Source organism: Charadrius vociferus, unplaced genomic scaffold, assembly GCF_000708025.1.
Source record: "Charadrius vociferus isolate BGI_N301 unplaced genomic scaffold, ASM70802v2 scaffold702, whole genome shotgun sequence".
Lineage (NCBI taxonomy): Eukaryota > Metazoa > Chordata > Aves > Charadriiformes > Charadriidae > Charadrius > Charadrius vociferus.
This window is the reverse complement of record NW_009647433.1, coordinates 701,805-723,177: the sequence shown is the minus strand read 5'-3', so window position 1 is coordinate 723,177 and position 21,373 is coordinate 701,805. Positions and strand designations below refer to the sequence as shown.

General features: G+C 42.7%; 1 protein-coding gene across 1 annotated transcript in view; it reads left to right on the top strand.

Moving 5' to 3' along the window:
* Positions 1–10,922: 10,922 nt before the first annotated feature.
* ELAVL1 (ELAV like RNA binding protein 1) overlaps positions 10,923–21,373 on the top strand; it is a 35,301-nt gene continuing 24,850 nt past the window's right edge. Inside the window, exon 1 of the mRNA XM_009880597.1 lies at positions 10,923–11,102. Coding sequence (XP_009878899.1) covers positions 10,931–11,102 — 172 coding nt within the window. The 5' untranslated portion in view covers positions 10,923–10,930. The remainder of the gene's footprint in view (positions 11,103–21,373) is intronic.

Sequence of the window (21,373 nt, the reverse complement as noted above, 5' to 3'; positions counted from 1 at the left end):
GGCCGGGGCCGGTGCGGGGGGGGGCGGCCCTGGGTGGCGGAGGCGCTGCGCGGGTCCATGCCTTATCGTGGGGCCTTTCATCTTCTGGTGAATGCTATTGCCTTTCGTATTTATTTTGCCTGTGTCTGCACGGACACAGCTTTTAAATCTTCCACCCTTGTTAAGAGTGTCGCATCTTTATTGACGGGCAGTATCTGCGGGTGGGCTCCCTAATGAGGACAGTACGTGTTAATATTAATGCTGGTTTGGGCCGGCGAGGAACAGGGTTAAGTGATGCCGTGCTGAGTGCTTTTGGCCGGAAGAAATCGTGACTAAAGTAGCAGTCCACTATTGTTAGCGCTGGTGGGAGGCTTTTCAAAGTAGAGCGCTTACCCTTTTTTAGTGATTGGAAGAGGCAAGAATGTATTAGGGGGCCATTCGGTGGGAGGACGTGGGTGAAAGGAACGTGTGCGGAGGTAGCCCGGAGAAAGGGCCACTGAGCTCTGCTGGAATAGTTGTTTGGAAGCATGTGCTGGCTACCATGTTCTGTAATGCTGGGTAGTGGCGTAGCATTATCTGTTGGGCAGAGGCTTATATGTGAGACTTGCTGAGAAGGGAAGCATGTTTTGTTGCGTGAAGGATTTGCACTGGGGTGCTGTCTCACCACTTAGTGAGGCATCTGTGAAAAATAACAGGAGAGAAATGGGAAGGGCAGAGATTCATTCCTTTTATTAATATTTGTTGTTGTTGATATTTGATCACTTTCTGTGGTCTCTGTATTTCTCTTTTTCCTTTTATACTCTGTTATATATTTCCTTTTTCCTTTTATACTCTGAATGTAGGTGTTGACTGCTCATATTGCCCCGCTCTTACCTGTTTACCAGCCTGCTGTTCCCCAGTGCTCATGTTTTAACCACTTTTCTTTCTAAATCTGTGCGAACAGAGTTCTCTGACTTGTGTATCTCTTTAAAACTGGGGTGATGGATAGGTTCCATAGGCTTTATCAAGCCCATATGGTTGATATGATTTCTTAGATTTCTGTTGACTCTTGGGTTATATCTGTGTTGTATGATAGATAATAAAGTCTAGATTTCTGAGCATGTAACTACGCAGCATGATGCATTACTCTGTCCTAGTTTTTGTTCTGCAGCAGTGTAACTGTATTTGTATAATGATGCTAATGAGTCTGTGGTTTCATGATTCAAAGTGTTGAGCAGTCCTGAGTTATAGAACTACTACCTGCAGTTGTAGTAGGCTCTCGCCTTGGCTTGAGTTGATTATGAGCAGGAACATCTTAAACTGGTATGGTTGTTAAATATATTGTATAGTGAGTTTATAGCCTTAGTTATTTAGCCCTGATGGGGGTGGTTCTGCAGCACCAGATAAAGGTGGTGATACTGCTTTCCTGTGTGAGTTGTCTTATGCAGTGCCAGGTTTGTGGGAACAACGGTAGTATTAAGCACAGTCTAAATGGAAAATGTATTGTGTCTAGCATCTTTCTCAACTTAATCGTGTCTGTTGAATGTGGCCAGTGTCTAGTGCTGACATTAGCTTGCCATGAAATGTGCTCTGTCCTCCTAATTAAAGCACTCTGTTTTCCGTTTGCTGGTTCTTGCATGTTCTGTCACTTTTTTCTTCCTGAAGAAAGCCCTCCCTGTCTTGACCTGTCAGAGACCTGTCATTTTACTTTCGGAATCTGTTTCATTAAGCTGTTGTGCCAGCCTGCTTTCTTTCCTGAAGCTTTGGTCTCTGTGGTGTTTCTTGCTTATTTGTTATGAGCCATCTGTGAATTGATGACAGTAAAATGTTATTGGATGTTGCACTGACTACATGTCTCGTGGATAACTTACCTATGGAGGTGGTAGACTTCTAGTTACAGAAAACTTAAGCTTGTTGTATTTGCAGACTTCAAAGAGATACTTGGAGAAGCTGTTCTTTTTGCACCTCCAAATACCTTAGATAAAGCATGGAAGGCAGCTGGAGGAGATTCCTGCCAATTTAAGCATTTAGGAAGAGTTACATAGCTCAGCAAATGAGAGGTGTTAAATTTTGCCATCTATTGGAAATTGATCAGGGCAGTTCTCCTTTTTGATGTGCAGTTCTGTGACCTAGGCACCTGCGAGATTTGAACTGCTGGCCTAAATGATCCATTTGATTATACAGCCTTGTTATATATAGGTGATGTATGCAAAAAATAGATTTTAAGCTTCTTTTGTTTTGTTTGGGGGGGGCAGAGACATTCTTCATGTGCGTGGTTTTGCTGCCATTTTTTTTAATATTAGTAGCAGTGGCATAGCAAGTATAAAGTATGATTTTCCTCTTACCTGCTGCTTCCATGGCCTCCTTGTAGGAGTGCAGGAGCAAGCTCTGGTGTCTCGTCAAGCCTTCAGAGAGGGATTTCCAGCTAGTTGTTTTGTGCTGATGAACGAGCTGGATGCTGCCTCCTACTCCTGTTACTTCATTTGCTTTCCTGTCCCATCAAAGTGAAAGTACCAGCTGCTAATCCAAGGATGGATCAATGTGTGGGGCAGCTGTTGTCAGAACGTGTCTGGAATCCGTAGTTCTTATGTCCACTTCTTCTCACTTACTGCAAGTGTCCTGTGCGTAGGAAAGGAGTTGTTCCCTCACAGCACAGTTCTTTGTCTCCAGATGTTTTTTTTTGTAGGTGAAAAAATTGCCAGAGGCAATTGCTGCACAGTCTGATGCTGTCTAGAATACGGAAGAGAATAACTTCATTCTGTTTTTTATATCTGTTTATCATAAACCTGTCCTTTTTAAAATATCAGTGCAGAAGGTGAGATAGTCTCAGCTGCAGAAAGCTGTCCAGCTGTCTCTTCTCTGCTTAAGAACTCCGTTCTGTTAACTGTCAGCATCTTTGACCCAGGGATAAAGCAACTGTGGAAGGTGTTGACGTGAAGCTCTGAGCAGAGCTCTGTAGCCTACTCTTTCTGTCAAGGCTAACTATTAACCTTGAAAGGTGGGGGAACCTTGGATCTAGCTGCAGATGTTTAGTATCTTAACTGCATAGTTTCCAGTTGGCCCTTGTTCATACCTATCAAGTGGAGATGATGTTGGGAGGCCCTGATCCTCCTCTTCATGTTAAAGCAGCAGTGGATGGGAATTATGGCCAGTCTTTGTCTGATTTCTGACGGCATCCTAACTGTGATTAATTTTGTTCCTGTGAATTTAGTATAGTTCATCAGACTGATGGTAAAATGAGGTTGTTCCTCTGAAGAATGCAGCTTATTTTTTGACCTCAAATACTTCTGTCTCTGAATGGCATTATAAGCATTGACAAAAACATTTACCTTGATGATGTCATTAATACGTTGTACTGGAAATTGTTGATTTAGCATATGGAAATAAAGTTGGTTGAAATGCAGGGGTAGATTTTAGTAATTATCAGTTCTGGAGATGTTTTTGTTGTCAAAACGGACAAAAACGTTGGAATTTTCAATTTAGTCAAGCTAAGGAGAAAAGGGGGCAGTGTCTCCATTCCAGGTTCGCAAAGGGGGAGAAGACCCAATAAAAAGATGAGATCTATTAACTCTGAAAAATCTGAAGGGCTGGCAAGCAGAAGGGATCTACTTGGTCTCCAAGTTTACAAACAGAACTTACACATTAGCGTGGAAGCAACATAAACTACAAGTTAAGCAAGTTATGTGGCTTAACACTTAGACTTTCAGCGTAAAAGAATCTTCCTCTTTAAAGAAAAACTTTTTTATAGGTGACCTTCATTAGCATGTTTCAGTAGACTGAGTTCGTTTCATTCTTGGGGAAGGGGTAGAGTACAAATGCCAAATGAATCAAATTGAATATTCAATCTAAATTTTTCCTGTTTGCTGATTTAAAATATTGTGGCTGCGGGGGAGAGGAATTCAGATGAGATAGCTACACAGAAGAGAATACTGACCTTATTGATCGCCGTGGGACAATAGAAAGAGAAATAGGGTAACAGTACAGTTTGGGGGAAGAAATCTGTGACGCCTCACTTTCTGCCTTTAAGTTTTCACATGTACCTGAACATCATGGTTCAAAGTTCAGGAAGATGGCTGTTCCAACGAAATATAAGATTCATGCTCATGAAATACAGTAGCTGCCAATCAGCCTAAGCAAGTCTAACAAGCAAGAAGAGGTGAGATCAAGATTTCTTCCTTTGTGGTCATGAACTTACTTTTTGGAAACAGCATCAGGCATCTCTCAACCGTTAGCACACTACTTGGGATCTCAGTTATTTTTATTCATAAGGAGAACTTAAACATTATCACCTACCTTTGCAGGTATACATTGAAATAATCTGTTGAAAGACAGTAGCTCAGATCTGAGTTGAAGTTCTGAAGTGCATGGCCTATACTGTGCATGTACATGCTAGGGTAACCTTTTATGTCAAATTTAACATTTTTTCCCCTCATATGTTATATAAATGTTATTCTTGAATTGAAGAGAGAATCTGGATTTTGTGATTTCTCCTTTCCCTCCTCCCCCCAGCTGGCTTTTGGTGTTTGGTCAAGGTTAAAATGCACTGCTATTTGAAATAATATTGTATGAATGCAGTGTGAGTCAAATAGCGATGGGTCTTACACTGTATTGTCATTGACTTATAGTCTGTTCATGGAGAGGTCTGTGCTCGCGGGGTGCAATGTGGAGAGCTGTTGGGGACATGAAAGGTATTTGTGTGAAGAATAAAAGGGGTTTTCTTGGAGATTATGGGGAAAGAATCTGGCATATGTAAAGTAGAGGGGTCTGGATTAAGAAATAGATGTATTCTGGCTGTGGAGCATTGGGAAACTTTTTTCTGCAAGGCATGTAGGCCTAGTGGAGGATTTTCTGCTCATGTGGCTTCTAAGGTGAAACATATTCCATTCCTTCCAGTGGTTTCTGAGAAGAAAAAGTGCGTGTTATTTTTTTCCCCCAGTCTCTGTCCCTTCTATGTCTTGATTAAACTCTTGCTTCTCAATCCTGTCTCGACAGCTGGCTGCAAAGGAAGTTTTTGCATGGCAATACTGTGTTGGATCACTCTTGAAAACTGTTTTCCTGTAACAAAACTAGCGGAGGCTCTCTGCATGTCGGGCAGGGCCTTCTGTGTGTGTGTGGCATTGCTTCTGGCATGTGTTCAGACCTAGACATCTCAGCACCTCTGCATCTGCCTTTTGCAGCTGTGAGGATTGGTTTGGCACTCCCCTTGATGTAGTAGTATCCTTTTTGTTCTGTTTCAGGTGCGATCTCCAAGGAAGGCTGCTCAGCAGCTTCAAAATTGAGTGGTAGAGCAGTGTCAAAGACAGATAGTCAAACTTGTTGCTTGCCTCTGAGTCAGCTATGACTTGCAGGGGAGGCATGTCAACAGATATCATCCATGTGCTGAACTAACAGGAGGAGGTCTCTTCTTTGTATAGCCCTGAACTTCTACTTGAAGCACCCCACCAAGATTCTTGAGGTTTGCTAGTGTATTTAAGAAGAAACCCTTGAGAGTGAAGTCTGAGTTGATCAAGACAGCTCACCAGCAGAACTCTGCCAACGTCACTTGTTTCAGTGCAGGACCCTTGTATTAATAATTCACCAGTATTAGCCCCAACAAGGAGACCTTGTCAGTTTAGGGACTCTGAAACACTGTCCCCTGAAGCGCTTCCTGCAGAGCATGTCCTAGGTGATGCTAACCTGCACTCTGTTGCAAAGAAAGGCTGAAGTGTTGGGTCAATAACCTGTGTCAGAAGCCTCGGTTCTATGGTGGTTTGACAACCGTGCTTGGCCCATTCCCAGTGTTCTAGTGAAGGTGCCACAAACTCTGGCACAATACTTTATCACATTCATCTGGCTTGCTTTGGCCAAGAGCCAGATATTGGTGTGGTCTGTGTGCTTCTGATATCAAAGGCAAGAAATATGTTTGAGGTAGCTCTGACCTTGTGTTCAGCACAGCTAGTGTTAGTGCTCACCTGTGCATCTGCCATGCTATATGGCTTTCACTGGCTGGAGAACTGTATTGCGTGAACGAGAATAGGTCAGTCACTGGAGTGATAAGACCTGCTGCCTGAATTTTAATGAAGGTGCTAATTGCTGGCATGAAAGAGCACAAGAGCTCCTTGCTTCTTGAAGAATTTCCTGTCTTAACTTCTGCAGTAGCCAAAATGCTTACATTATCATCATCTGTCTAGGTGTCTACATAAAAGTTTGTGATGCCAGTAGTGGTCTGGTGCCTTTGCAGACCTGCGAACAAGGTGAAGGTATACTAAGCCTGTTGCCTAATCTTGAAGACAGACAGTTGCCTTTGTTCCCAATGTTCTTGTTTCATATTATCTCCTCAGATTCGTACAGGTCTTCCTTCTTGTGTTGTTTTTCTTTTAAATCTTCTGGGATCTTTTGCACCTTTGTTAGAAGGTGATTGTCATGGTCAGTGCACCATTTCTGAAGAAAATACCTTGGAGAGCCTTTTCAGTCCAGTCCTGAGACTGCAGACCTGGCTGTTGGTGAATGAGAAATCTTTGAAGCAGGTAGTAAAGTGCTGGGCAATGTGAATTTGAGCACCTCCAGAATTAATAGAAAATTCAGGCACAGTATGTGTGGTTCCCGTTGGTTGGTCTATGCACCCTGGCATCCTAAGTTTGAGGGCATCTTACACAAGGAAGAAAAAGAAGGTTGCAATTTACAACAAGCTGTTGCAGGGTTTGGTTATTTAAAAAGAAAAATCTCATTTTAGGAACGGCAGCACAATGGAACTTAGTCTTAAAGTGTCCTTTTTCTGGGACATAGAATTGAAGACCTTTTTTGGAAAGGCTGCAAAGTGCCAGTCGCCTTACAGCTGGCCTTCCCAAAGGAGCTGGTAGGCCTTTTTCCATCCTTGACCTGTCTGCCGAGAATATGAGTGTGTTCAGACTTCTGATTTATGTCAACACGGATTGACAAACATCAGTTAATGAAGTTAGAGATCCAAGTTAGTTTCCAGGCCTGGTTCTCAAGTCTGGAGTGTTTACTGATATAATTTGATTGTTCCCTCTTTAATAAAGAAAGATGAGGAGATTCCCTCAACATATTAGAGTGAGAGCAGGATAAACTTGTTTTCTTGTGTAGCATTTCTTATTTCATCCAAACTGACCATCTTATGGCCTTTTCTTTTTTGATTTCTTTTTGGTTTGCAAAGGTTAACAATTCTTCAGGGGATGTTTCTTGTTCTCACTGGCATTAGAACTCTTCACCACCAGTGGAGGAAGTGGTTTCCCACTAATTTCCAGGATGAACAGAAAGTGTTAGTCTTGCAGTAGATTGTCTAAGTGCTTGGTGAGAGTGTAGGAAGAAAGGAGCATCATCTTTAACAGTGCTCTGCTCCTTTTGCTCTTCTCTACCATGCCTTTATCGCTTCTGTGTGCATTCTTCCTGGTATCCCATGAAAATGTTTGCCAGGCCTTCGTGGCTTCCTATAATTTTTTTTTTTTTTCCCCTAATATCTGAAGAAAAGCAGATGGAAGGCTTCCTTCACAGTTCTAATTGCTTCTGAATCAACAATGCCCTAGGCACTGCTTGTTTATCACGGGGAGATATAAATGGTAAGTATTGCAGACAGTGAGATTAGAGCTGTGGTAAAATGATTTAAAATTGATAGCCATTTGCCAAACTCCTGTTAATTTTGCTTAATGCCAGATAGAATTCTGGTAACTTGCCATCATGGTATGCTGGGGAGTTTTCTGTGCTTGGTATCTAGCTGTAGTGCCTCCTTTTTAGGAAGCAGATAGACCTTGGAAGATGAGAAAACCAGATTTTTTTATTTTTTTTTTTTTTAAAAAAGTTCTTGGAAAGCCTTAAAATGTATAGCAACTTCTTAAACTTGGCAGGAGAATAATGGCAGCGGGAAGGTTTTGTATCGTATCCTGGATTAATTTGGTTAAAGTGAAAGAAATTTGAACTTTTGTCTTGTAAAGCTGGAAAAATCTCAACATTTCTTTGTTGCTTACTACGTAGTCTAATTGTACTGTACAACTTCCGCGCTCATCAACGTACTGGTGTGTTGTTGGGCTTGAATTTTATACAGGACAAAGGCAAGCACAGTTACATTGCGTTAAAACAATTTTGAAAAAGTAAGTAATCTGGTTTTATAGCTCAGATATGTTCAACAAAGAAGGTTCAGCTGTTTGAGCGTCACTTAGCAGGACAGGAAACTTTCCTGAGGTTGTGCTCAGATGGTTCTGTCAGAGCTGGAAGGGAACACGTATTTAATGACATAGTTTCACAATACAACTGAGACAACCTGGCAGCTTAAAATCATCTGATGGGGGGAGTCTCTTCCCCTGCTTCTCGCTTGGTGGTTTCTCCTCTTGCTCTCCTGTCCTCTGGTGTTAGCTCTAGTGCTTATCGTGCTGCAAGGAAAGCAGACTAAAACTGCTGACACTAGAAAAAATGCTTCCCCCGGTGTAGTTTTCCATTGCTTTCATGGTAGAAATTGGTTATCCTGTGGGCAGAAGGGTGCTGGGGCTTGCTGGTGTTGACACTTGAAACACAGAAATGGTGGGTAGAAGGGGGAAAAAGGCCTCTCCTTCTATTAGCTGCCAGCTGTTAGTGCTTCAACGCATATTAAAAAAAAAAAAAAAGGGAGGGGAGATTCAGTTTAAATCTATACTGTGCTAAATCTCAAGTTAAGTCTAGTCACGGTTTATTCTAAAATGGTGTACTGTGTTATCACCATTTAAAAAATCTGACCTTAGCAAGAAGAAAGAATGAAATAAATGCCAAATCTGACTTAACTGCTGGTGGAGGGACTAAAAGTCCTTTCTGGCAGGCAGCATTCTCTTTCTAGACAGGATTTCTAGATGCTCTTCATGACTTTTTCCATTATTCAACTTCTAGTGGTCCCTGGAAAGGCTCATCTTTTAGTAGATCCTGATCCATAAATAAAGCTGTGTACCATTGCTGCTCAGGCCCTTAGCATAGAGGGCAGCCGTGTCTGCAGTGTTACAAAAATCTGGAAGCTGATCCTCCAGAGCTGTCTTGTGGTGTTAGCGGTTGTAACTCAAAGTCACCTTACTTGAGAAGGATATGTGGTTATATGAATGCTTCTGACCCATCTTAAATGCAAAAATAAATCGGCAAATGTAGCCAGTGTTACCTACATGGAACTGTAAGGATTGCGGCACTGCAGTGAGCTAGAAGCTTTTGCATCCTCTAAACACCTGACCTGACGTTCTACTTGTGGCTGAGAAGCAATAATATCTTAAACTGTTCTAATTCAGCTCAGATTGATTATCCCCTCAGGCAAGATTAGCACCGCGCTAGTGATCCCTGCTTCAGTTCTCAAGCAAACTTCAACTAGAGGAATTTTAATAGTAGTTGCTTATGTACAGCATCTTACATTATTCTTTTGGCCAAATGAGCTTATTGGGCAAAAGCTCTATTAAAGTAAACACAAAACTCTTCTTTGAGCCTGTGGTAATTAATTTTTCTGTGGTGGCACTGAGAGATTCAATGAGTAGCTGATTTCATGTTGAACTTGGAAGGTTTACGCTAAACTTTCAGAAGGGAGTTAGAGTTGCAAGTCTGCCTTAATATCATGCAAAAATAAAAGTGTTTGCTCTTGTGCCCCTTATTGCTGGAGTCTGAATTGGAAACACATTCATACTTCAATGTTATTGCAACTTTATGGTGTCGATTGACATGTCTGTATGCTGCTAATAGGCCAAAGTGTTGGGATTCTGTGGTAAAATGCACAAATAGTGATGACTTAAGAGGAGGAGTGCCGAACTGAGCATCGGGAGGCAATGAATTAACTTCAGGGTTTTAGCAGCTTTTCTGATAATTCTCTGTACTTCACAGCTGGTTTTAAGAGTCATTAAACAAAACTATGTTGTTTTGGAGCTAAAGATTGGGCTCTCTGGGACTGAGAGAATGAACAGATCTGCAGCAGCAAACTTGAGAACCAGAATCTGGAACCCTACAAGAAACCAGCTTTCTGGTGGTGGTGTCACCATACCAGTCTAGGATTCCTGAATCTGCTAGACCTCATTTTTCTCCTGTTGCAGGAGTAGGGTATAGGTCTCCTGATTTTAACAATTTCAGAGTAGTTGTAAAAGCACTTCAAAATTTACCCTTCTGGCAGGCCATGAAGGAAGAGCAGCTTGGGTCTGGTGTGAGTTTGAGTTATAGATGTCCTCTGCATCTGAAACATCAGCATTCAGTCCCTGCTGCTGGCTGGCTAAGGCAGAGGATGTCTTCATGTGGTAGAATTTCTGGATATTTTCTCAAGGCTTCCTATAAAATGATGCAAAAATAGAAACTCAATCAAATACTCCATATGTAGAAAAGTTAGTGTTCCAGTACAGATTCCTGTTTCGTACATGCAATTAAGCAGTCACCCAAAGGCAACTCTTTAGGAATAACAGGGCCTTAAAATGCAGGATAAGCAATGTGTGAAAGAGAAAGTATTTAGAAAATAAACAGTCCCCAGTTGAAATACTGAACTGGGTGTAGTATATCTGGCTGCCGCTCCTCTTTCTGCCTTTTCAGAGTTCTGGGCATACAGTTCGAATTCAGGTGGAGATGGCAGTTTGGATTCTGGCTCGTCAAGTGCCCGGACACGGGGAACCTGATTTTTAACTCTGCTGTTGTGAATACTTTGGTGTTTACAGGAAATGTGTACCAAATCTGTCTTGATGTATTTTGTTAATGTGAAAAAAAAAAAACAAACAGGAAAAAAAAAAAACAACCAAAACCCAAACCCTTACGAGCTCTTTAATCGTACATAGTTTTGGAAAATGCCATGATTATTGTTTTGAAAGAATGAATTGTTCTGGAATTGTCAACAAATAATGTTTTGTTTTGTGAGTGGGGAAAAATGCATAGTTGAAACAGTTGCTCATTCTCAGTTTTTTAAAATAAACATTCCAATTTATTTCAGGTGGAGAAAGTTTGGCTTATTGAAATACAAAGATCTAGAACTCATTTGGGATTTTTCTCTTTGCAGATATTTTATAAAATGTCTAATGGTTATGAAGATCACATGGCTGAAGATTGCAGGGATGATATTGGTAGAACAAATTTAATTGTGAACTACCTCCCTCAGAACATGACGCAAGATGAGTTACGGAGTCTATTTAGCAGTATTGGCGAAGTTGAATCTGCAAAACTTATTCGGGACAAAGTTGCAGGTATAATCCAGTATATAAGAAATTTTTACTTTGTGGTAGACTGCTCAAGCAAATACTTAATTGAATACAGTTTAATGTAGAAATATAAAATATTTGTGTGTGTGTGTAATCAAGCTACTGACAAGTATGCATATAACTAGAGTAATGCTAAGACTTGTTACTGAGTATTAGGAAGACGACATTAATTGAGCCTGAAGTATTCTATTCTGTATGTGGTTAAGAATTCCAAGAAGTACTAAATTTGAACATCAATAAGGATGTCTAAAACTAGCTTGAATTTGGTCCCCAGCTTATTTATTCTTCCTACAGTCTGGGTATTTTTGACTCTACCAGGGCTCTGAATATGCAAAACAAACTTTTTGATCTGATTTTGGTCAGCAAAATAAAGGTGTGGCATGAAACAGTTGTAGGCCTACAACCTGAAACGGTTGTAGGCCTTACCACTCTTCAGGAATTTAACTTGTAAGTTCTTTAAATAGGATTGTTAGTAGCAGCTTTAAAAAATGAGAGGAATGAATTGTTCAGATTTGTGGAACTTAATGTTTCCTTGAAAACAACTGAATGCTGGTAGAGCAACTGGTTCCATAAGCCGTATCTATTTACTTGCAGGAGCTTTTTATCAGTTCTCTGAAGATGTTTTAATCCTTGCCCAGTTAAAAAATCTTCATTTATAAATTCTGGTTCTTCGTATTCAGAATTCATGGAATCCTGGATTTAGTGGTAGAGCATGGTTGTTTCTGTAAATAAAAGTAATTCTGCTGTTAACTAGCTATGCATGCTTGTTTGTTCTCAGCCTGCAGATGATTGCCTTGTGGAATTTTCTGCTGCACATGCTCAATCTTGTATTTCAGAATCTAGTAATACTGACTTAGATCATTATCTAATCCGTAACGAAACAGGTCTGAAACTACTTCATTGTCTATAAAAATTGCATGAAAGCTGATGAAATACATGAGAATTCTTTGTGTGTTATCTAAACTGACTAGTACTTTATTTTATATGCTTGAGAAAAGATATGAGAACTGCGTAATTCAAAACTTCAGAATTTACTTTCAGAATGGCTTCTTTGATTTCTCTGTCTTTGGTTTTCCTCATTTCTTTCAGCTGAAAGTTTCACGTGCTACCCGTCTGTCTAAATCTATAATTATGGAATGTATATGTAAAAACATCATGAAATAGTTACATAAAATACTGATTTCACAGAATGGTCAGGGTTGGAAGGGACCTCTGGAGATCATCTAGTCCAACCGCCCCGCCAGAGCAGGGGCACCTACAGCAGTTGCACAGGACGGCGTCCGGGTGGGTTTTGAATGTCTCCAGAGTGGGAGACTCCACAACCTCTCTGGGCAGCCTGTGCCAGTGCTCCACTACCCTTAAAGTAAAGAAGTTCCTCCTCGTGTTAAGATGGAACTTCCCATGTTCTTTGAATAATTTGATAGCTGAACATTCAGCCTAGATGTTTGAGGTGCTTAGAAGTAGAGGCTTGCTCTGGAGGCTACTTTTGCAAGCAAGTAAGATCACTTGTTTAACAGTAGCAAGCCATTCATCAAATGCCACGGCTGATCCACACCTTAGATGTTCAAATAAGCACAAAATCATCTGCATGGGAGGTAAGGATATTTTAAATGGGAAGCAAGGCACGTCATTACCTGAAGCTCAACAGTCTACTTTACACTGTTCCCTGTGGCACCAAATACTCTGGTAAAGCCTGGTTAACTTTAACTTGGAACTTAGCAGTCCTAGGTAGTTTAAAGTCCAAAACATAGGCTTGTGTGATTCGGGTTTTTCTTATCAACTCTCTGAAAAATCAACTCTCTGAAAATTCCTGTTAACGTTGCGTAGGGTCCTTGAGTGCCTGTGGATAAAATGCTTGCTTTTCTTTAAAGTGATTGCAAAGTGTTTAATTCTCCCTGGCTGCGTTGGTCAGACCACTTAATTTTGTTCTATCTAATTTTTCATTCACTTGCAACACTTTTAGGAGCAATTCTCAGTCTTCTCCATACTCACAGATAGTTTTGGAATATCAGTAGCTAAGAACTGGCTTCTTCAGGAACCTTCTAAAAGTACCACTTTTTTCTTCCTTTTGCTTTTCTTTCCGTCCCTTCATGTTTACGTTAAGAGTTCTGTATTGTAAAACTCCACTCTAAGCAGATCTGATGTTTGGCTGCACCCAAAAAGAATAGTCTTGTGGCAGCGTTCTGCTTTCCTTGTGCCACCACTTGCATTTTTCTGACCCCGTGGCAGACTAGCAGGACACTTAGAGCTGCAGAAAAGCCAGTTTAGCTCCCTGACCTTGGTTTCTGTGAGTTCAGATAAGTCATAATATTGGCATGTAAGATGTAGTTGGGTTAAATCGCCCGGACAGGAGGGAGGTAACCTCTCTTTTTGTTGGAATTATACTTTTTAGATATATTTAGTTCTTTACAGTGAAATCACAGCTTTGATGCCCCATGACATTCTATTAAATCAAAGCATTTTGTCTTTGGCATTGCCTTTATTGGCTGTATTTCCAGAGTTATAATCAATGTGTGTTTGATAATGCTTATTTTTCATAAAGCAATGACTGATACGTATATTTTTTTCTCAATTAATTCTCCATTAATGAAACATGTAGGGCAGAAAATGTCTTCTGCCTGGAATGCAGTTTTTAATGACTTATTGAACCTGCATTAGCTTTCTGGAAGCTGGTTACTTTGATTCAAGAATTGATTTGAAAGCCAAAGTTTTGTTTTGTTTGAGCAAAGTCAAAGTATATATGTCGTTGGATTTTGTTTCAAATACAGCATGGTACTGAACAATTTTATGTTCCATGTATTAGACTGTGTTTATACAATTTAGAAAAACTCTGAAACCACTATACTACTTATCCTTTATTTTGTTATTGATGAAGGCTACAGGAAGCTGAAAGTAGCAGCAAACCATAGTGTGTCAGTTTATATTCCTTACTATGAATTTTCTACTTTGCTGTACATGCATTATAGAGTTGGTAAAAGTATGACTCTGTCTTTGTTTTGTTGTTTGAAATGTGATAACTTCTTTTTCTGTTTTTTGCAGTAACTGTAAAGAGAAGCTTGTGCATGGTAGATGAACGTTAGGCAGGGTGCAGTGCTCCTTCAGGTCTTCCTGATGCTACTGGAAAGATAGGGTGCTGGTCTCTTCATCCTCCAGTTTGTGTATTACATTCCTAAGCGCTTCGAGACGTGGCTTTGCTTAACTTGTGGTGAGTCAATGGGTACTCAGGGTCAGTGAGCAAAGATCGGATTGTTGCTGTCTTGCTCACTGTACTAAATGCCTGGTGAGTATGTCTTGGACATCCAGGATTAAGATTTTAAGAGAAATACAGAACTGGATGTTGTTCTTTCTGTCAGATGTTAAGACTAGCATTAGCCGTACCTCAGGGCTTTGAGCCCTGAGGAAAGTTAGGAGGTCATTCCCCAAGATAGTATGGCACAGCGTCAAGTCAGAGATGTAACTTTTCACTGCTGCATATCCTGGCATTCTGTGGTAATTGCTGAGGCTTGTGAGTAGCCATTGACCCAATTCCGTTGATGAAATCCTCTCTTCCTGTGGCTCTGGCTCGTGAGGCTGAGAGCAGGGAAAAGTACTGGAGTTTGTCCGATTGGTCTGCCCTGATTAGACTGTAGCCCTCTAGCACTGACGTAGAATCACAGAATCATAGAATTGTCTAGGTTGGAAGAGACCTTTAAGACCATCAAGTCCAACCATTAACCTAGCACTGCCAAGTGTACCACTAAACCATGTCCCTCAGCACCACATTTGCCCATCTGTTAAATCCCTCCAGGGATGTCGACTCCACCACTGCCCTGGGCAGCCTCTTTCAGTGCTTGACAACTCTCTCTGAAGAAATTTTTCCTAACATCCATCCTAAACCTCCCCTTGCGCAACCTGAGGCTGTTTCCTCTTGTCCCGTCGCCTGTTCCTGGGGAGAAGAGACACCCCACCCCCCCTGCCCCTCGCTACCGCCTCCTCTCAGGGAGCTGTAGAGAGTGAGAAGGTCTCCCCTCAGCCTCCTCTTCTCCAGGCTGAGCGTCCCCAGGTCCCTCAGCCGCTCCTCGTAGGACTTGTGCTCCAGACCCCTCACTAACTCTGCTGCCCTTCTCTGGACACTTCAGACACAATGGTGCCAAACTTGTGCTCTGTACTGGTTTCCTACCTGGGAATGTATATACATGTCCTCTTTCTTGGGGCCACTGCCTCCTACCATACATGATTCAACAGAAAAGATATGTCCTGTACCATATTTTGCACTGGGGGTGCTTGACTTTGCTGGGACATCCAGATTCTGAGGTCTGGGTTTCCAGCCAATGTGCTTTGCTGGACTGCTCTTACAGGTGAACATTTTTCGAACATTTCTCCTCCTTCAGTATCTGCTAATGCAGAAATCCAGGCCTTTGTGCCACTCTAGTCTTGCTGACTTTCTTGTAGCACAGATGTGGATGACTCGTCACGTCAGGATATCTGATTGCTCACAGTGCGGATACTTCTAATCAATAGATGTAAATTTTCTGAGAGAACCTGGTCATCTTTAGTCTGCTCTTTGTGCAGGCCTACGCAGACTTTTAGTCCTTCTGGACCAAATGTTAAAGCTCAAGGGTAGTCTGCCATGAGTGTAAGTTGTATTTAGTTTCGCTGTCTTCCCGTTACCCTGCTGAAGCGTTGGTACTTTGAAACCCAACTGTCCTAAAGCTCCGAAAAGGTTGGATTAAAGTTTTGCCATGTGTTCAGGGCCTTACATTGCTGTGGAATCTGTTTATTGTTCATGACACCCATATTGCCACCCACTCTTGAGTACCTGGTGGCAAGGTTGCTGTGTGCACCTCACTGTATGAGTGTTCTGTCTGATGGCAGTGGATTTCTGGAGGGTTCTTGTTCCCTCCCTCACACCTTCTCTGCTGCTAGAACAGAGAATGACATATCCCTGTGATACTCATGACAAAATACTTACGACTTTCTGCTGTAGGAAATCTAGGATGCGATCCTTTAGACTCTGCCAAAGGCTCTGTCTGTATCTGTCAACTACCAAAATCGGGCCATCTCTGCAGGTGCTGCAAGGAGACAGTGGGTTTCCTCTCGACTCTCTGCGTTTGCTTATGTAAGTTTGAGCTCTGATGAAGCTTGCTAACGTTGAACTCCTTGACCAGCTGCTATTCGGGACAAAGGTATCACTCCACTGTTGCTGAAAAATGTGAAGCAGAATGGACATTTTGGGGTGGCTTGTTAAGGCTTTGTGCAGAGATCCATCTCAAAAAACACTGCCATCACGGCTCACTTGTGCTGCAAGTGTGCACGTGGCATTTTGCTTACAGGACCAAAAAGAAATTGCTTCTAGATGGATGGAGTTCCTTAGGAATCAGTACGCATCCTCACCTTTTCCCTGTCTTCCTATTTGTGGTGTCTTCTCTGGAAAGACTTTTTCACAGGAATTATGCAGCTGAAAAAGAAATAAATGGCTGTGTCCTTGTAAGCTTTTGAAGCAAAAAGGGAAGGAAGATTTTACTGCACTCCTTTCAGATGCTGAAAGGTGGTAAGTAGCTCTCTAGCTCATGTGACAGGGAAACTCTATTCATTTCGCTAGTGCAGTGGACTCCAGTCTAGAAACAGAATTCTTAAGTGTACTTGTTTTGTGGAAACTACTGAAGTATTCTCTTTGGCTGAAATTGTTTCCTTTTGCATGGAAAACAACCGTGAAATTGCTTATGCAGTTTTGCTGTTAACTGTGTAATTGAAATGCATCATTACCCCTGGATTTTTTTCAAGCTTTTTAATCACAATTGGTTGTATGCAATTTCTTTAAATGTGCATTCAAGAATGCCTAGTAACAATGGTTAACTTAATGACAAGTGCAAATGGTTTGCAGACAAATTGGCCAAGTTCTGAAAGTGTTAACACCCTTCTAGCTTTGCCAGCTTTGCTTAATTTCCCTTATCGTAAGATTGGCCATATAAACTACCTCAGAGGTAATAACTGAGTGCTAGCAAGGGTATGGGAGTACACTTAATAGAAAGGTTGCTTGGGTACTTGGAGTGGGTTCAGAGCGCACCAAGCAGAAGCAGCAGCTGGTGCAGCAGTTCTGGGCTCTGCTTCTATATAGAATCATAGAATGGCTGAAGTTGGAAGGTACCTTTAAGATCATCAAGTCCAACCATTAACCTACCCTGACAAAGCCACTTCTAAACCATGTCCTCAAGTACCACATCTGCCCTTTGTTTAAACACCTCCAGAGATGGCGAATCCATCACCTCCTTGGGCAGCTTATTCCAATGTTAAATAACCCTTTCAGTGAAATTTTTTTTCCTAATATCCAATCTAAACTTCGTCTGACATAAACTTCTGGGATTGTCAACGGACTTCTGGGAACCCTTTGAGAAACTGGAGTGCTTGCCAGGAAAGGATAGCTGTAGGAGCCCCTGACTTCTAGCAAGGAGCTCTGAGCTCTGTCAGGTGTAATTGACCAAAGGGAGGTTAGAGCTTTTGTTCCAGTTGACCCTTGGTTAGGGAGGGTCAAGCACCTTTTTAGCTCTTGCTTGGGGCAGTCCTATAGAACAGTCTGGCCTGGAGCACAGCTCCCAGAGTGCTGCCAACAGGCATAGCAGTGCAGATGGGGACCCTGGACCGTGTTGCAATCAGCCTATATGCATTCAGGAATGGTGGTGACATGCTGCACGGTCTCCAACAGTCATTGCAGCAGCTATCCCTGTAACATCAGAGGCCTTGACTGAAAGAGAGCTGCCTTAACCAAAAAAGAGGGTGCAGCTCTGCAGGTCTTGGGCTGCGGGGAGTGCCTGGGGCCTCTCACTTAGGCTGGGTAAAGAGACATGTTCTCATCGCTGCAGGAGGCATGTACTGCTGGAGGACCTGTGGTTGGATTGAAAACCAATCTCTGAGGTTGGTGGTCAGCAGCACAAAGTCCATCTGAAGGCCAGTTGCTAGTGAAGTACCCAAAGGTTTGGTATCAGGGCGAACTGTTTAAAATTTTCATTTATGACCTGGATGGTGGGACAGATTGCACCCTCAGCATGTTTGCAGCTGATACCAAACTGGTAGGAGTGGCTAGTACACCGGGTGGTTGTGCTGCCATTCAGAGGGACCTCGGCAGTGTTCTCAGAAAGCTTTAAGGCAAGGCCTGTGTAACAGAGGATAATTTCCTGTTGTTTTAGGGTTGCAGGTATCCTTTTTCTCTATCAGGAGACATTGAGAGGGTTAAATATATTCGTGCTTAGTATCCCTCCTCATAATGCATATGCACATAAAGTCAAAAAGGCCAACACAGTTGTACTAGCCATTGCATGAAGTACTCTGCTTTACAAAAGCTGACATCTTCACCTCATTTGCCTTTTTTTTCCCTCATCAAGACATAAAAATGAGCTATATAGCAAAATCTTCACTTATCCTCTAATGGTTCTCAACATGGTTTTAGTGGGAGTTATTGTTCCACATCTTAGATTACTTTCATTCTCTTCCAGTGGAAAAGCAGTATGTTTCCGCAGAAGAACAATTTCATAGAATCATAGAATGGTTTGGGTTGGAAGGGACCTTAAAGATCATCTAGTTCCAACCCCCCTGCCCTGAGCAGGGACACCTCCCACCAGCCCAGGTTGCTCCAAGCCCCGTCCAACCTGGCCTTGAACACCTCCAGGGATGGGGCAGCCACAGCTTCTGAGCAACCTGCGCCAGGGGCTCACCACCCTCGTTTTGAAATTTTTTTTTCCTGATAACTCATCTAAATCTCCCCTTCTTCCAGATTGAAGCCATCACCCCTCATCCTGTTACTATAGGCCCTTGCAAAAAGTTCCTCCCCAGCTTTTTTGTAGGTCCCCTTTAGATACTGGAAGGGGCTCTCAGGTCTCCCTGGAGCCTTCTCTTCTCCAGGCTGACCCCCCCACCTCTCCCAGCCTGTCCTCCCAGCAGAGGGGCTCCAGCCCTCCCAGCATCCCCAGGGCCTCCTCTGGCCCCGCTCCAACAGCTCCGTGTCCTTCTGCTGGTGGGACCCCACCGAGCTGGAGGCGAACTGCAGGGGGCTCTCCCCAGAGCAGAGCGCAGCAGAGGGGCACAATCCTCCCTCGCCCTGCTGGCCACGCTGCTGGGGATGCAGCCTAGGGTGCGGGGGGCTTTCTGGGCTGCCAGCGCACAGTGCCAGCTCCTGGGGAGCTTCTCACCCACCGACACCCCCAAGCCCTTCCAGCCATTCCCCGCCAAGCCTGTATTTGTGCTTGGGATTGCTGCCACCCATTTGCAGGACCCTGCACTTGGCCTTGTTGAAGTCCATGAGGTTGGCATGGGCCTTCCTCTCCAGCCTGTCCAGGTCCCTCTGGATGGCATCCCTTCCCTCCAGTGTGTCAACTGCTCCACACAGCTTGGTGTCATTGGCAAACTTGCTGAGGGTGCGCTTGATACCAACGTCCATGTCGCCAACAAAGATGTTAAAAAGTACCGGTCTCTGTACTGACCCCTGAGGAACACCACTCTTCGCTGCTCACCATTTGGACATCTAGCCATTGACCATAACTCTTTGAGTGTGACCATCCAGCCAGTTCCTTACCCACTGAGTGGTCCAACTGTCATATCCATGTCTCTCCAATTCAGAGATAAGGATGTCATATGGGACAGTGTCAAATGCTGTGCACAAGTCCAGGTAGATGACATCTGTTGCTCTTCCCTTATCCACCAACGATGTCACGCTGTCATAGAAGGCCTTTTAATTCAGCTTTAACTATGACAGCGTTGACTCTGAACACTTGCTGAGGTTTTGCATTGTAATGTTTGCAGCTGAAAAAATGTGGTTATTTGAAAGCTGAAGTGGATTTTTCAGCCCTCAGCATCTTGAACGGTCAGGTTTCTGTTCCAACCACAGATTAACAAAAACCTGTCCTACGGTTTAAAGAAATGAGATCTTACAGTAAATGGGCAAAGCATTTTCCTTCCAAAGACTTCCTCAAGAAGTCAGCATGTGATATTCATGCACAATTTTGGGCCTGGTATTTTCTGTGTTCACTTTACAAATCCTTTTCACTTCACAGCATCTAGGATGTTGGCAATTCATCTGGAAAAAGAGCCCTGGAGCAACTTAAATTAAATCTCCATAGAAAAATGTTTTGGAAATGAAAGGGGAAAAAATACAAAGAGAACATATAGAAATAAGTATGCAGAAGGGCTTCATTAACTGAAATGAATTACTAAAAATAGTAGACCTTTTGTTTTCAGGATTTAAATCTGTCGCTCTTGCTGCGTGTGGTTGAATTCTTAAAATATTGTGGAGATAGCAAGATCCCTGGAACCTCTGTCTGTGAGCTGGAGTAAAGAACAAACATGTCAAGTTCGCTTTGTAGCTCTTGACTTTTTTCTCAAGAAGTGTCTGTTTGAATTGCTTGTAAGTCATCTTTGTTTCAAGGAAAATGCCATTTATTTTGCAAATGGAGGAGTGGCCACTTTCTTTGTAATTCGTAGTATTTTCCTGACTTGTTTGAAGGTCAGGCTATCCAAACCTCTTAAATGCGATTTTGCCCTTAAACTTCATAAATGAGACTATTCATCATTTGGCCATGCAACAGAAGGTGGCTTGTATCCTCGTTTATAAAGCCACATGAAGCAGTGGGGACACATTCTGTATTTGAAAATCGTTATCAGTAAAACTAGATACTATTTTCTTTGTTCCCTTTCTAGTTCCTTTCTGTTGCAATGAAAAGTCTTTTCAGTAAGACATGCTGAGTTTAAGTCTTAAGCAGAAATTGGCTTAGATAGCAATCTGTGTCTGAGTCATAGAAACTGGAATAAAGCTGAGTTCTGTTACTGTGGAAGGTACTGAGCTGTTGTATTGACACCGATCGTAGAGGCGTTCAAAGGACGGATATTGTGGAAAAGCTTAAAACCTAAGCTTTTGGTTTTGTACTCTAAAAGGGATGCTGAGAGTGTCAAGTGCGGTGCAGGGATTTGTGGTGTAGTGTTGGTTCGACTACTCCAGCCGTCCAACAGTGCAGTGCTTCCCATATGTCTCGCTTGGTTAGGCATGAGACCAGCCTGTCCAGCTAGGCTGAGCTTTGCCCGCAACCAGACATGGACTCGACTGTGCTCTTGTGAGACCCCACCTGGAATACTGCGTCCAGCTCTGGAGCCCTCAACTGCAGAAGGTCACGGAGCTGTTGGAGCGGGGCCAGAGGAGATGCTCCAAGGGCTGGAGCCCCTCTGCTGGGAGGACAGGCTGGGAGAGTTGGGGGGGTTCAGCCTGGAGAAGAGAAGGCTCTGGGGAGACCTTA